The sequence below is a fragment of the Aedes albopictus genome, chromosome 2 (genome assembly GCF_035046485.1).
Source record: "Aedes albopictus strain Foshan chromosome 2, AalbF5, whole genome shotgun sequence".
NCBI classification, from domain to species: domain Eukaryota; kingdom Metazoa; phylum Arthropoda; class Insecta; order Diptera; family Culicidae; genus Aedes; species Aedes albopictus.
In genome coordinates this window covers 459974397-459991503 of record NC_085137.1, presented here as the reverse complement: position 1 = coordinate 459991503, position 17107 = coordinate 459974397, and the positions used below count along the sequence as shown (strand labels likewise).

Below are 17107 nucleotides of genomic sequence, written 5' to 3'. Positions count from 1 at the left end.
ATCCTCGAATAAGCTCAGCAGGCTCAAATATTCATTAGAATTCCTAAATAATCACAAAAAATCACAAATAATCACAAAAAAGATCCTGGACCGTTCGGAAATCGAATCCAGTACTTTCAGCATGGTCCTTCTAAATATTGGTTAACCGCACGTTTACCTCTGCGAGATTTCTTCAATCCTATTTATATTCCCCAAAATGATCCTCAGCTGAACTTATCATCATAACTTGTGTAACTTATGATCTCGCCCTAAAAACCATCGGTAACCATGTGTGTAGCTCGTTGTTTCTGTGCAGAATTGCAGGTAAACATCAAAATTTAACCTATTGGCAGATAAAGGACAGTCTCCTCTTGATCAAGCTGGCGTTTAAATTTTTGTTTATTCATTCATCTACTCGGTAGCATCGTGCTACACACTTGGTTACCAATGGCTTTTAGGCCGTTATCACGAATTACGCGAGATATCGCGTTTATTTTTTTTACCAGAAATATCGCGCATTCCTTTCTCAGGCTAATCAATAATAAAAATGATTTTTTTTCAATATTGTACTGCAATATATGTAAATACGATTACCATACCTGAAACACTGTATTTGAGTAACCATTGTTTATTTGTCTAGATGCATTATTTCTATTACTAAATCATCCGTGTACTGCACGTGCATTAACCAACAATCAATTACATATTTTTTCTCAAATCAATTTGTGTCCAACTATTTTATCGGATCAACGTCAGTGAGGCAAATCTGCTGCTTTGTTTCGTTGCATCATCCGCACGGGTGCCCACCGCAGGCCAGCCAAGAAACCGTTAGCTGCTGTTCGATCGCGGTGGCGCGCAATAATTTTGGAAATGTTTTCATACAAATGCCTCTCAATGTAGATTTTTGTATGAAACCCCCTGATATTTATATACCATTCGACTCGTTATTAGTTTCTGAGCAAAATGACCGTACATAGTTATATGATAAAACATATTTTTACGGGAGAAATCGTTGTGCAAACACAAAAATTTGCGGCATGGAAGCGGTTTTCCTACCAAAAGTTTTGGTGTTCTCGAGAGTCCAACTTTTTCAAATTTTGAGTAAATCAAATATTTTTTTACGAACATAAACCTTAGGATCTTAGCTAAAAACTGATTTTTTTAGATTTTTTATATCACTTTCCATTAATTTTTAAAAAATCGAAACGTGCGCCAAAGTCGGGTTCTACCAGGTTTTCCATGAAGCTTCCCCTTAAGGGCCAGATTTGGAATCTACTATGATCGATTTACCGAAAATAAGTGGCCTTTTATTGAAAAAAATAGTCAGAACGTTGATGTAGAGCAGATTGTTTACGGGACATGTTTCTGCAATGGAATTACATACGTTTAGGCGTTTATTGGTGTAATCTTGTTCCAATTTACGGAATTGATTCTATTTCGTAAAACTACGCTTTGTTAAGAGGTTCAAACCCAGATTTAGATTCTATTATGATTGATTTACCAAGAAGAAGTGGTAATGCATTGGAAAAAATATAATCAAAACTTTGGCGCTGCTTGATCCAGACAACATTGAGATTTGTAAGAAAACCCTACAAATGTTATTTTAAAAAGCTTTGAGCATTTGAAAGCGCCTAAATATATGTACGTTCTAATCAACATATCAATTGAACACCCCAAGTTCCCATGGTCATAAACTGTGAAGCCCCGTTCCAATATTTTTCAAAAATTCCTTCACTATGGCACTTCTAGGGTCCCAAACCCCTGTTCTTTTTTTATTCCATAACACAAACTAGTGTTGAAAAGATGATCGACGGGAAGCGAGCAGAGTATGACGACTGTTTCTGTGTACCACGTTTTTTAATAATCGATGAAATAATCGAAACAAATAATCGATTATCGGAATAATCGAATAAGGCGCTACTCGATTAAAATTTAATCGATTAGTTGAACGATTAATCGATTAGTTGGGATAATCGATTAATTTGCGACATCACTAAATTCAGTAACAAATTTTGAAAACGACGTATAATCAATGGTGTAGCATTGATTATACGTCGTTTTCAAAATTTGTTACTGAATTCATCCTTAAAGATGGCACAAACATCATAGAGGATGTCGAGGCATAATCCAGTTCGAAGTCAGCAGTTCACGTCATCAGCAACAGAAGGCAAGTGCAGCGTCTCAGAACAGTTTCTCGGAAACAGAAAGCTCCTAACCAGAAAGTAGCCGTTCTATGAACGTACACGGTACCAGAACTCAACCCAAATATAGGTTCTTTCCACTCATATCGACTCTTCCGTGCGATTACTCAAATTTAGGCTAAACCACGTTGAAGCTCTGACGTGGAGCGAAGCGAGCTAGGTGGGTCGACCAAGTGGAGGACGATCTGCGGACCCTACGCAGAGTGCGGAACTGGAACTAACAGCAATGGACCGAGTGGAATGGAGACGGCTACTATGTACAGCAGAGGCCACCTCGGCCTTAGCCTGATCGGTAAGTAAGTAACGTTGATGCTCTGAGTGCGTAGTTTCCGTTTGATCCCGGCAGAAAATTGCAGCCCACGCATGGTTCTTTCTACCCAGAGCTGACTATCAAAGTAGCCTAGCGGCACCTATCGGGTTGAAGTAAACCCACTTTTGGGTAAACAGCAAAAAAAACCTAAATTTGGCTTCTCACACGGACATTAACGGCTAGGTTGTTAATGGAGTGCGTGAAATGTGTCATCGGCAAACTTGTAGACAAAACCACAAGGCAAAAGTTGTCCATACATCATTCCAAGATTGTATACTTCTGAGCTGAGAAAATTACAAGTGAGTGTAACCGTGTAACTCTTTGCAAGTGAGTGTTCTCATGCTAGTGATAAAACTGTTTGCATGCAAAATTGCATTGTTTCAGCGAAAAAGGTAAACCAAGAAAAAGATGAGGAGGAGTATCAACTGCGGTCGGTCAATTATGCTCAAGCTCAAGCTTGAGCTTCTTTATAGAAAAGAGTCATGTGGTGGTCCCCTTACTGTGACCCTATGCGATGTCTGTTCCACAATATATTTCTCTAAACTTCCTGCAGCGAACACTCACCATAAATAAATATAAAACACAAGAAAAAGGATTTTATCTCAAAAGAAATAATTAATCAACTGATGAATAATCAAAATAAATATATTTTTAAATTAAAAGCCTACTAATATAGAACAGTTTAAAACCTTTAAGTTGCCAATTTCATTTCTTTTGCTCAGAATTTTGTAAAGGTAGGTACTGCTACCGCGTTCAAACAGTTGCTAGTTTTTGCTTGCCTAAACTACATATATATATTTCACAGTTCACTGTCCGTACTCTCCGATCGGCGATAGGGTCTTCAAGCATAAAATTGCGACATTTCGAGATTCCTACCACCGAAGGCGTACAACTACGCCTTCACTCACCCATCCACACGAGATCCATCCATTCATTGATCGATCGTGATTGATTGCATATCTCGTCGGTCCCCTTGCAATCACCGACCGGCTGCCGACCGGAGAGTGGACGCCTCAGAAAAGCGGAACAATCCCGTACGACGCTACGTTCCGCTTGTACACGTACACACACACAAGGTTGAGTAAATATTTGCCACTATACGATTTCATTATTTCAGTTTACTTACGACTCGTTAAGTACTCTTAAACATTAATTCACTTCTTCTGTTCCTTTTTTTTCTTCCTCGTACTTTTTTGCTTATCTAATTGTGTTGTTATCGGTCGGCCGTCTGTCCATTCCGCATGCCGTCTGGTAGTTCTCCAGTTGATAAAACGCCTGAAATCGGAAGCAAAAAGGTGGTTAGATTGTTTGATGGGGCTCAAATAACATCGGCGTAGGATCATGCAGATACAAGGGGGTTTAGGTTGTCTTAGGAAAAGTTTTTAAGGTATGTCAGAGTACAATTAGAGAAATAAATTTACGAAATTGTACGGGTTTCCCTGCTTCCCAAAGCATTTTTCCTATTCTACTAGCTGCACCCGGCAAACTTTGTCTTGCCTACTGCGTTTTCTGACGTTTCAAGTCCCTAGCCAAGCGCCCAAGCCCCCGTTCAAAATGCATGAAACCCCCATTTTCAAAAACTCTCAGTTTTCCCATGTTTTTGCCCTCATAAACCTTCCTTAGGTGAAAACTAACAGAACAAAACTTAGACGACCCAAATCGGACCATCCGTTCGCAAGTTATGCGCGGTCCCACGTATGCCACTGCATTTTTATATATATAGATTACTTAAGCTGCTTTAGTGCAACAAATTTATTTTAGACCGGTATGTTATCTCTACTGGCTATAAGCTAATCTTGAGATCAGCGTGATCCGGTGGGTTACATCATAAATAGGTTTCAAGCTTTCCTTTTCAATATAACGCCCCTGAAGAACGTCTAAAGCTTAATTGCCTAGGATAACTACGTGCGTGAAGGCGCCACACAAAGCATACCATTGCATCTTAATCATGGATAACCAACTCACACATGCTCAATGTCGCTTGCAGAACACCCTGAGTTTAAGAACACAACGGCCCGAGATCCGTTTGCACGTCTGCAAGCTTGCAGCAATGCATCGGCCTCATCTGATAAGCTGGACAAAAAATCGGCAATAATTGAGTTCCAGAGGAAGGTCCTAAATGAGACCGAAACGTCGGATAACATTAAATAGCTGTATTCAAATTTTGAAAAGACTGAAAGAGCCATTTTCAAGCCAAAATCTATCGCAGTCGAATCCCAAAAATGATCAACTGATAAAATCCCACAGGGTTCTGGAAGCAAGCCACAGCGGCTTATGATCTCTCCAGATATTCTATATCATATTTTTTATTGCGTAGAAGCTACAAACTCTCTGGAAGATAACCAGAGCTACTTCAGAGTGGGTACTAGTTCCACATGCGTCTCTCACGCGTGATCCGATTCTTTAGGAACGTTCACATCTAAGAGTTGCCGTTTTCATAGGCAAGGTCTAGTGGACAACGATGGGAGATTCATCGACATAAGGCCATGACCACTGACTGGAGCCACATTGGACTACAGCATCCGCTCAATAACTGACTGCTGTTTAACTGGACTGCTTTTTAACTGGGCGCTCGATAACTGGGCTAAATCCAGTTAAAAAGCAGATGTTTGTCAAAAATAAACTAAATTTAACCTCACATTTTACAAATCAGTAAACAAAACAAAATATAACAATAGCCTCCTGCTCCGGGAGCTCAGTCCAGTTATCGAGCGGCGCTCGCTAAGTGAACTGTCGTCAAAGCCCAGGTATCGAGCGGAACCTGTACAGGCATCCCACCAGAACAGTGCAGTGGACCTTTCCAAGACCCCCACAGCCTTTGTAGCCTTATGCTCTGTTACCACATTAACTGCGATACTTTATCAGGAAACGTCCGAACAGATTCTAAAAACCTAATTTTACTGGAAATATTTAGTACCGAAGTGCTTCCTACACAGATAAAAATAATGAGATTTACACGTCATGTAAACTTCAGTTTAGTCATGTAAACTTACTATGATGATGGTTTACATAATATATTATGTAAATTTGTGTTATATGTCATGTAAACACACAGAGTCGTGCTGATTTACATGACATATAATGGAGGTTTACATGACATTTTATGACTGTTACATGATATGTCATGTAAACTTCTGTGATATCCCCCGCTCCAATCATGTGCATCATATGTCACAGAATTTTACACTCTTTTTTCGATCTGTGTATGATCCATATTCAGATCCGTTAAGTATACTAGTAACACACATATCCCTAGCTACTTTAGTCAATTATTCTATAAATTCTTGCTGCGAATCCTCCAGAAATTGATGCTTCCAGGAATTTCTGCTGGTGTTTCTCCAGGACTTTCCCGAAAATTTGTTCAGGAATTTCTCTAGGGATATATCCAGAATTTTTGTATAAATTTCTCCAATAATTGTACCTAGGATTGCTCCGTGTATTCATTCAGGAATTTATCTAGGGATTCTTGCAGAATTTCCTCTTAGGATTGCTTGAAGAATTATTTCAGGGATTCCACCAGAAATTCTACCGGGGATGAATCCAGAGATTTCTTCAAAAATCTATGGAAGCCTTCAGTTATGTCTTCCTTCCCTTTCGCCACTAAGATTTTCTTGATCGCTCGCTTGAATGTGTTCACGAAACGTTCTGTCTGCCCGTTGGATTGCGGGAGGAGCGGAGCGGTAGTAAGGTGATTGATCCCGCTCTCCTGGCAAAACTTCGCAAACTCAGCGCTAGTAACTGCATGTCGTTGTCGCTGACATTTCTGGCATGCCATGGTGAACCAACAGACTCCGTAGACTTTCGATGGTAGTTGAGGCTGTGATCGACTTGGTCCGGACGATTTCCATCACCCACTTGGAATACGAATCAATGCTGAGCAGGAAGTGCTCTCCCTCGAAAGACCCAGCGAAATCGATGTGACACCGCTGCCACGGTTGCGCTGATTTCGACCACGACAGCAGCGCTGATTTAAGTGTACTTTAAGTTGCAGCTGCGCAACTGTGCCAATCATTGACGTGCCAAATCGATCGGTGGCCAGTACACGTAACTGCGTGCAATCGCCTGGATTCCCGCATGGCCTCAGTGGAGATTGTCTTATGCACCCTTAAACCGTAGACAGTTAGTTCGGAGAGCGGTTGAAGAACCACTCGGTCCTGGATGGCCGTTTTGGAATTGGACTAACCTTGCGGAATTTAGAGGTAGACCTTGTTGAGAACAGGGTAGAAACGGATCGCCGAATCGCCCTGAAAAGAAGAGGAAGTGCGTCAACAGCATCTAATGCTATTGATCTTACATCGTTCTCTCGTTGACGCTAGCAACAACGAAGTCTTTTTTGGGCTTGACGTGTTGGCTGATGAGCCGGGACAGGACGTCGGCGTTCCTGAACTTCCCGATGTTCACGTAGACGATGTCGAAGTCATAGAGTAGCAGCTGAAGTGCCCAACGCTGAAGCCGATTCGCTGTGTAGACCGGGATGCCTTTCTTCGAATTTAAGACCATACGAATTGAAATGCCGTCCGAACAGCATCTTGTGGAACTTGGTCACGGCGAAGATAATCGCAAGTCCTTAGCGGTCTGACTGACTGGTAAGCTTGCTCAGCGATTGTCAGCGCTCTTAACGCATACTCATGCTGTACTACCTTTGGAGACCCACCTGGAAATTTGTGGCTGATGGTGGCTCCAACTCCTACCGATGATGCATCCGCTGAAACCACTATTGCGAGTTGCGGATTGTAATGCGTTGTAAGCAAATCCGACTTGAGAACCTGCTTGGATGAGATGAAGCACTTCACGCACACCGCCGTCCAGGAGAACTTCCTGTCTGCTTTGAGGAGCTCTTCTTGCGGTTAACGAAGCTTGTTCATACTCTGAACGACTTTCCGGTAGTAATTGATAGCTCCAAGAACATGCGAATTTCGATGACATTGGTTGGTGCTGGCATGTTACATATTGCTTCGCTATTTGCTGAATCCGGACGCAGACCTTGATCGTAGATGAGATACTCGACTCTTTTTTTTTAACTTTTCGGCCTCGATGGCGAATCCGAAATCTTGGAGACGACGTATAACTGATTTGAGGTAGCGCTAGTGATCTGATTCATCTATTTACGTCGCCAACCTGAACGTCATTGAGATAGCCCGACGAACATTTTAGAGCAGCGAGCATCGTGTCCACGAGTACCTGGAATGCTCCAGTTGCTGCCTTAACTCCTGTTGGGGCTGATTGTACCGGTAGAGACCTCGATGTTTGTTGATGGTGGACATCTAATGGCAGCTTCAGTCTATTCCAACTGCAGGACACATTTGACAGGTCGATTTGGCTGAACACCTTGTAGTTCATTAAATTGGCAGATTAATTAATTAATTAAGATGTCCTCTGGAGAGCATCGTTGAGGCCCGCAGAACCCGAGCAGAGTCTGACAACAAAATGATAGCAAATCGAAAACTCGATTTGTATTCAACAGCAAATTGATATCACATTTTGATATCAGTTGGTCTTGACCAAATTTGATTTCAAACTTAGATTTCGTTTTGCTGTCACTTCAAACTATTTTAAAAAATAAGTTTTTAAGTTATTTCATAACTTCTAGGCAATCTTGTATAATAACTCTAGAAATATACCATAAGTGTAATTATCTTATGGCATTTATGATTTGATATCAATCGAAAAACCCCTATATTTAACGATTTTTCCATTTTTTCGTACTGATAGCAAAAACAGTAATTGATAACTGATAGCAGGAATTGTTTTCAACTTGCTGTTACGGGAACATTTTTCTGCTCTTATTTTTGATGTTTTAACCGTTAAAACGACCAAAACGACCACAACTTGAGTTATCATAATTTGGAATATCACAACATCAAAATTTGTTTTCAATTTGCTGTCGGACTTTGCTCGGGAATAGTCCCCACGGATACAAACGGCACCACTTGTGTTACGAACAACAACGATAGGAGCTGTCTACTCCAAAATGTCGACTGCGCTGATGATGTTCGCTTTTTCAAGCCGATCCAGTTCAGCGTCGACTGTGCAGTACATGACATAAGTCACTACTGGTCGCTTCGGCCGGAAAACTGGAGATTTTCTTTCTTTCAGCGTGTGAACTTGACCTTCGCCTTTGTACACAGCCCTGGCACATCGCTAGAAACTGCGGTAAATGCTGCTTTGAGGAAGTCTAGTCCGAGCAAATTGAGCTGCTGCTTGGTTACATAGAACCGTCCAATGCGCATCTTCCTCTAGTGACTTCACAGCAACACTGGAACTGCAGCTTCAGGGGTTTACCTGACGACATCAGGCTGACGCTGTTGCAGCTTGGACTATCGCTGGAGTTGATGCAATCCGCCGATATTCTGCCACGTCTGCTCGGAAATGATGCTGATATCCGACGCAGTATCGAGCTGCAGATTAACTTGCCTGCCGTTTCACGAACCTTCAGCGACTCCGGATGTTCTTCACCTACACACTTATTCTGCCCATGATCGCATATCAGTCCCATATTTGCTGGGTTTCCTATTCATACGGGACAATTATGCGATCATGGGCAGTATTGTGTTCCCTTGATTCGCTGTTTACCGCTTGCTGGGACACTTGAATTTCTTCACGCTGGAGCATTATTCGTCCTTGTGACCAGTTTGACTACATTCCTTGCGCCGGTTTTTTTTCTAAAACGGACAATCTCTCGAGTAGTGCATGGTACCGCAGTTCCAACAAGGCGTTGCTGAATCAGCGCCCTTCTGAGGATTGGATCTTGATTCTTGGACTGCTGAAGACGGCGATGCTGACTCGATCATCGCCTTATCGTTCTTGATATTAAGAAGCCGTTGACACTCGTCCGGAATTTACCCCAGGGTCACGTCATCTCGCTCTTCAATACAGCTCAGTCCTGATCTCTTCATTGCGTTGCGCTTTCACCCCACGGACGAACATGATTCATTCGAATTGGTCCTCCGAAAACTTCCCATGTTCGAATTCGATACAGAGTTTGTTTACCCGACAGGCGAACGTCTTATAGTCCTTCGTCTGCTTATCACAGATTCTGGTGTTCACAATAAGCTTTTCAACTTACTCACTGTGTCGTTGACTCTGATGTCTTCGGGACTGCCCGGAAGGGTGTAGCTGGTGTACCTCTCGTGCTCCGGTGGGCCCAGTTTTCGTAGCAGCAACCTGACTTTGGCTCCCGCTTCATACTGGAACTCACGGATGTTACTCGCCAGCGGTTCAAGTATCTGCTCCGGATTCGTCGGTACACTGACCTGGATTGCCGACATCGCCGACAAAAATACGTAAAACTGCTGTGGTGCGTATGAAGCAGCTTGTGAACCACTGGTCTGCATGAACGAAGATTGATGATTGGGGACGACGGCGGCTGCTGTTGCTGAAACTGAACTCTTGGATGGTTATTTGAAGCTACATTTCTTGATGCTGGAGTTAAACATGTTCGTTAAAAGTTGGAATTCAGATAATCTTAATGGCAACTCGTGAGTATTCGAATGCAGTGCAACAAGCAAGTGTCCATTCCCAGCCAACAGTGAAGTGCTAGGTATGATGTTAACCCTTTTCCGATAAAATAGCATCGCTTTTACAATCCGATACCAAGTACAGCAGCAATTAGCCTCAGATTCCTCCTTTTAACGGAATTACTTATTTGAGTGTGCTTTGTTTAAAGCGTAATGTGCGATGTTTTTCTAATTTAGAATTGATCCAGAGAAATTCACACGTTTGTTTTTAATGTTAAATAATAATTGGAAATCCGTCCCTTCGCAAAAAATTGACTACGCCTATGATATCTACCATATAATACGTCAACTTACCACATGCAATGGAACGCACAGCTACGGGGACTCTCCGGGAAGCTCCGCCGATGAATCATCCTGCGACTACCGCGTGGACATTCGCCGATAACAGCACGAGTACCTAGTAATTTATCAACAAACATCAAAACATTTTCAACAACGGTCGGCGACGACCAAATTCTCTGCTTTTTTTCCGTTACGAGCACTAAGTTCTAGTTTTTTTCTTCTTCGTTTGAACTACGCCACTGTCCTCCTAAATGTGGGTGGTGAATGGTATATGGACTTAACAACTACAGTAGGATCGAGGGTTTCACTATATGTCCACGTATCCAGCTTGTCTTGATCTAAAAACCGAGGAGCTTGTTTTGCCGCAACAACACCGCAACTGATGGTGGAAATCGAAGGAATTTTGAAAATTGAACTGAATCCGACGAACCAAAGATTCCAAAAATTTCCACCCTCAATTAAGCCCGGCACAGTACCAGCGAATCCGCCGCCGGCGAATGGTCCAATCAGTAGGACATTGCGGATGCCGATCGAGAACCAACTGTGAAATCCTTGTACTGAGAGAATACTGAAATCTGAAATGTGAAGAACTTGTAATAAGGATCGATTTTTTTTAACTTTTCCCTATCTAACCTTATCCTTAAGTTGCTGGCACAGTTGCAGCGCCACCGTGAACAGCACTAGCACCTCGTTCAGCCACGGTACGGAACACTCGGCCTGGCAGGAATCGAACTTCATCGTACCCTGGAAGTTGGTCAGCTGGTAGGCCACGAAGATCAACTTGTGGCTCTGGATGTAGAAGCTGATGGCCAAATCTTCCGGCAGATTGGGCGACAGAGCCTTCATGTTGCGGCTCTTCATCAGCTCATCGATGGGCTTTTTCCGCGGAACAACCAGGGAGGTGCGACCTCGCTGTAGCGCTCCCAAAATGTTCCCCAGGATGTGCAGGACCTCGTCGGAGGTTTTGAAATTGTACGAACTATCCACGTTGTCGATGTGGTTTATTGCTTGCTGAAGGTGGTTGGCAGCGTCCTGCACCTGTTGGATCTTCCACGGGTAGTCCTGGGTGATGGTGGTTCGCTGGGTTTGCTGCTGCTGCCGTTGCACCTTGAAGTTGATGTCCTGAGGGGAAATAATGCAGAAACAACATAAATACATAGAGGGCTGAATGTGTATTTTCGTTCAACTTACCGCATGAGTTATACTATCGCCGGTCAAGGTGACGACGCATTTCAGTTGCTCCGGTGGGGCCGTCAGCACGAACTTGTCCTGCTTTTTGCCTTCATTTCCGTACAGTGGAACCGGAAACCGATGGGCACATTCCACCAGAATTTCGTGCAGCTGTTTCAGCACTTTGTGGACCTCTTCGTGCAGCACCCACTCGAACTCCACTTGCTGCCCCGTACGGAACGACGCCATTGGAAGATGGAAAGTATACAGAGAGAAGTATCTATTAGAAAAATAGGCATAACGAACTACAGTATTGGACATAATAAGGAAAGCGCATTTCAAAGGCTGGTATCTCTATACTTGTAGTGTTTTATTTCGTTTGACACTGTCCCCAACACCAAACAGAAGGATGGGGGTAAGGATGGGTTTCACGCATTTTATAGGATTATCGAGATTACATCGTTTGCACAGTCCGTGGCATAGGAACAAACTGCCATGCCACCTCAGGCCACCCGAACGAGTGCGAAAGGTGAACGATATACCTAGTTGTTGGTGTAATTTGCATTATCAACAAGTCAGAGGACGCAATCTCGTTTATTGCGCGCGGGCTACAAGTTTGAAGTTTAATTAACATGAACACTTATCATTTAGACCGGCTGGCCCGGAATGTCAGGCTTACCGAGTACAGCGATTGTAAATTAATCGATACTCTCTCGCAAAGGTCAATGAAACAACGGAAGTATGCTTGTTGTCAATATTGTAATTTAATTTATTAGGCCAATCTCCCCATCAGAAAAAAAAATTAAGCAAGCACAAGACAGGCTTGCACGCCAAATACAGGGTTACACTGTTTAGTTTCCAGTACAAGATATGGAATTCAAAATTGGCACCAAGGCCTTCTCTTGTTCACCAACTGATCAGTGGTTTCCAAACTACCTCTAAGCAGGCATGCAAAAATGTATCATGATCTTTTTTAAGTTAACTGTATTACTAAATTTGGTTTTTATTGTTTATCATTAGGGATAATGGAAATTCGCGATTTCGCGGAAGCCGCGAAATCCGTGAATTTAGGCAATGTTTACGAAATTTAAGAAATTCCGCGAATTGATGCGATATCTGATAAATTTTGGAAAATAAACTTAAAATTTCGCTTATTTTAAATATTATTTAGCTGATTTTTTATAACAGTATCAAAAACTGGCAAAATAAACGTTTCATGCATTTAACATCTACTTCTTTTCTAATTTTCCATGAAATTTGTTCCTTTTTCTGTAAATTTATGATTTATGCCCCACAAAATCCAAGTTAATTAATAATATTGCTTGTAAAATTGGTGTTTTTTCAACGATACGATCAAAAATATGATGCAGCGAAATGACCGCAAAATTCGCAATGTTGGCCCGCGAAATTTGAAAAATTTTGCCGCGAATTTCCATTGTCCTTATTTATCATTATAGCCAGCATGGTTATTTCACCCTCAAAAGGATACCCTTAATGAAGGTCCTTTTTGGGATTTTGTGGCCTTTTTGGTCCGTATGAAGTTGAACATCAATATTAACTTCTATTCCCGATCAGCCTAGATAGCTGTGTAGTGTCGGTAGCGGTTATCTCAATGAGCTTAGAATAATATGCCTCTGTACTACGGACCGCCTGCTATAATGATAAAAGTTCACTAAACATGTGACCCCTAATTCTTGATGTGATGCGACTATGTGCTTTTCCGTATCTTGGAATGAATGGTTAGATGGGCACGCTATGTTCAAGGGGAAGTATTATGAAAATCGAATGTACCTCAAATGTTATTCCCTACACTGAAAACAATCCAAACGTCGTTGTTACGTGAAAACATACGTGGTTTTTTTCCATCGCACTTTTCACGTAGCACTTAAGTGAAATATAGATAGCTGAAAATGAACTCATGAATAATCATTCCACCAGTCGTCCCCGTGATAGCTACGTGATTTTTCACGTAACAACTACGAACTTTTTCTGTACTTTTTACAGAGGGCAACTATACACTTAAGATATTATTTCAGTAATTTTTATCAAAAATATATGAAGGAATCGTGGGATTGATACCGTGGCCGTACCAAATTCCAAACACTGCGATTTCTAGCTCCGCATCCACGCCATTCAAAACAAACAGCCTGAACGGGTTTTAGTATCGCTACGAAGTGTTGGAAGTAGGTGTGGTCACTATATCAATTTTGTGAACAACAATAAAAGTAATAACTTGATCATATCAATTCCATGTTTATTCATTATAATTGAAACACGGTTGAACACGAACGAGATCGCTTCCGATCAGTTAGTTATTTTTTTTTTCATCAAGCTCGATTTTCATTTTGCTGCATAAATGCCGATGACAATCCTTGTTCACCATTCTTGGAAAAGCACCAGCAATGATTGATTATCAAATATTTCAATATTTCTGATATTAACTACTTACAGTTGTTTAAAACGCAGAATAATTGGTAACAAAAGTAGATTTATTGTCAACTACCGCCATCTTGCCGATCGTTTGGGCTCCAGGCTGCCCAGACAATGGTGGATGAACTCAGAAGGCTGTCACAATGAAATGAACAGGTTACGTGAAATTTCACGTAAGGGATACCGGGTACCAGAGTGAATGCAACAGGGGTTTCATTTGATAATCATCAATAATTCGGTAACTGTTACCTTCGTCAAGTGAACTAAAGAAAATGAACGCATTTTCGGTGCTATGTGATTTTTCACGTAACCTTGACGTCTGGATTTTTTGGAGTGTAGGATCGTAGGTGTGTAGCTCTAGTTTCAGAATCTGTGCGGTTTAAAATATTTTATCTTGAGTTTTTTGATTTTTTTTTTTTAATTTTTTTCCTATTTTCCCATACAAATGTCGAAAAGAGCAATTTTAAGGTCAATATCGTTCCATATAAAAATGTATGGGAAAAAAATCCAAGATGGATTATTTTAAACCGCACATTTTCTGAATCTAGAGGTCCAAAAATGTGGTTCTAGCGAATAAATTTTGAGATACATTCACTTTTCAAAATACTTCCCTTTTGACATAGCGTGAGGGGTCTAATAAAAATCTAAACTCTAACGGAGTCTGTGGAGTACCAGGGCATTCTCCATAGTAATGTTATCTTACTGTGCTAATCGGAGCAATATCATAGTCGACCTTGTGTTTCTCGCAGACAATCAGCTGTCCTTCTTTAGTCTCAAACTTGAGGCTGAATAAGGGCGGGATTATGAAGATGTCATTGATTAGATTAAATTTTCAACTTTTATGTCGCATTATGCGATTTACACAGATTATTCTGAGTTTCCTCGCCTTTGGCGTTTTCCAATCGATACTGATCTGGTCTAATTTAAAGAAGCCTGCATAATTGTATTCAATAATTCCAGCAGGAATTCTACCAGAGATTCCAACAAAAGCTCGTATAGAAATTTCTTCAGGAATTCCTCCGGGTATTCCTTTATGTCCATGTTTTGTTTAATGATTACTGAAAATTTTCTTACAGATCTTCTGGAAAATATTTTGAAAACTACAGAAGATACTTTTGGTAAAGATATTAAAAAATTCTGGAAATACCAATTGAACAAATCACCCAAAATTTGTAAAATAGATCGTATGACGTTTCCTGACAACCCCTGAAACTCAATAAGCATTTTTTGAACAAATTTCTGTTGAACAAAAAATCTCGAAAAGAAAAAAAAGCCTGAAATATGTCTTGAGGAAATTTGTCGTGGGGCACTAATCTGGATGCTTGCCAAGGGCGCCATGGAACCACGCTACGGCTCTGCTTCTATCAGGCATCCAATTTTTTCGTCACTCACTTTTTTTCGTCACACGAGTAATGACCTATCACACAGTGATATTATCCGGATAAAGCAGCCTGTGATATTTTTCTTGCACACAAAGACGATTGAAAAGGCTCTTACTCCAAAAACTGTTTAACAGAACTCTTTCGAATATCATACAAACATATGTAAAGGAATTTTTCTAAATTTTTCCAAGAGCTCTTTTAGGTTTATTGCAAGAAATTGTTTTGACATTTCCACATACAATCCTAGGAAACATTCCGAGAAAAATTATTGAAAAATCCTTTCAAAACTCCGATAGTAATCTTTAAAGAAATCACAAAAGGAGCATCCAGAATCTCAGGATAATTTGAATTTAAAAATCTGTAAGAAAATAATCTCAGGTTGATCACTGCAAGAAATTAGATAATCAACTACAAGTAAAAGCCTAGAAAAATATCCGAGTATAAATTACGAAACGAACTACATGAGAAATATGTACCAGCTATAGCTCCTGCATAAATCACAGAAAACTGTCCAAAAAATCTTAGGAAAAAGTCCAGGATAAATGCGAAAAAAACTCTGAGAGACATCCCAGGATCAACACCGGAAGGAATCTTTTGAGAGAAGTCTCGGGAGAAACTTCGCAAGAAATCTCAAAAGAAATCCGCGAGAACCTTTGGGACATATACTGCCGTGAATCGCAAGTCAGTCCCATCTGCATTTTGGGCAAATTTGAACTAATGGCAGTTTTCGATCTTTCTTCAGATGATCTTTCAGCTGTATGAAAAAAATATATAGTTTGTTGAGTAAAATCGAAAAACAACACCAAGTCAGATTGTCCCATAATGAAAAGTAATCGCAAGTCAGTCCCATTACGAACTTGTGTACCCTGCAGTACAAAATCGAACACTGTTTTAGCCAGTTTTATATTTTTCGCAGTTACATATTCACGTTTGAAACAATTTGTGAAAGTTTCGTGATGATCGCAGTAGTATTGAAATTATGGCGATTTTTTGAAATTTCACATAGAAATCGCATTTAAAAACTTCAGAGTCCATTTTCTCAATACCTACTTTTTACATATGGGACTGACTTGCGATTCACGGCAGTTACCAGCTGAAACTTCTGTAGAAATACAAAGAGAAACTCTAGAAGAAAATACAGAAAATTCTTGAAGAAATCACAGAAGAAGCTTCGGAAAAAATCTCGGAAGGAATTCCTACAGAAAATTAGTGAATAACTTTTTTAAACTCTTGGGGAAGCTTCAGTAGAAATCTCAAGAATAACTTCTTCAATAGGAATCCCGAGAGATACTCCGGAATCCTGGAAGATTCTCAGATTCTCAAGGAAGAATCACGGAAAGAAATGTTCGAATCTTGGAAAAATACTTGGAATCTCCGGAAGGAATTGTAAAAGGAAAACTATGGAAAGATACGGAAGGAATTTTGTAAGAAACCCTGGGAGGAATTTAAAGAGGTATTTCCGAAGAAATTCCCGAAAGAAACACTGACGGATTTTCTGGAAAAGTCGTTGTAGCCAATTTTGTAGATGGATGCACTAACACCCTAACACTATATAATCGAAAACTTTTTTATTCAATTTCATGATGTAGTAAACTCTGTGCACTCTCTTTCTGAGTAGATCTATAAGTTAAAAAATTCGCTACTTTTTATTCCTACGACCCTATGTTTTTTTTATCGGTGAAAAATTTCCCTGAGTATTCCAGGTTTTTCCCTGTTAAATAAACTTCCCTGAGAATTCCCGGTTTTACAGTTTTTCATGTAGTAGACACCCTGTTATTACTGTTCTTTTTGGTCCTGTGATTGTAAAAAAATACCTAATTTTTGTAGCAGGGGCTA

At 40.7% G+C, this 17107-nt stretch overlaps 1 protein-coding gene across 2 annotated transcripts in view; it reads right to left on the bottom strand.

Annotated features, from left to right (window-relative positions):
* Nucleotides 1–3114: 3114 nt before the first annotated feature.
* Nucleotides 3115–17107, bottom strand: part of LOC109418936 (protein rogdi) — a 32298-nt gene continuing 18305 nt past the window's right edge. For both annotated transcript variants that reach the window (XM_062853968.1, XM_029873455.2), the window contains exons 3-6: nt 11481–11684; nt 10923–11411; nt 10302–10864; nt 3115–3765 (exon numbers count right to left, since the gene is read on the bottom strand). In XM_062853968.1, coding sequence (XP_062709952.1) covers nt 10796–10864; nt 10923–11411; nt 11481–11684 — 762 coding nt within the window. In that variant the 3' untranslated portion in view covers nt 3115–3765; nt 10302–10795. The remainder of the gene's footprint in view (nt 3766–10301; nt 10865–10922; nt 11412–11480; nt 11685–17107) is intronic.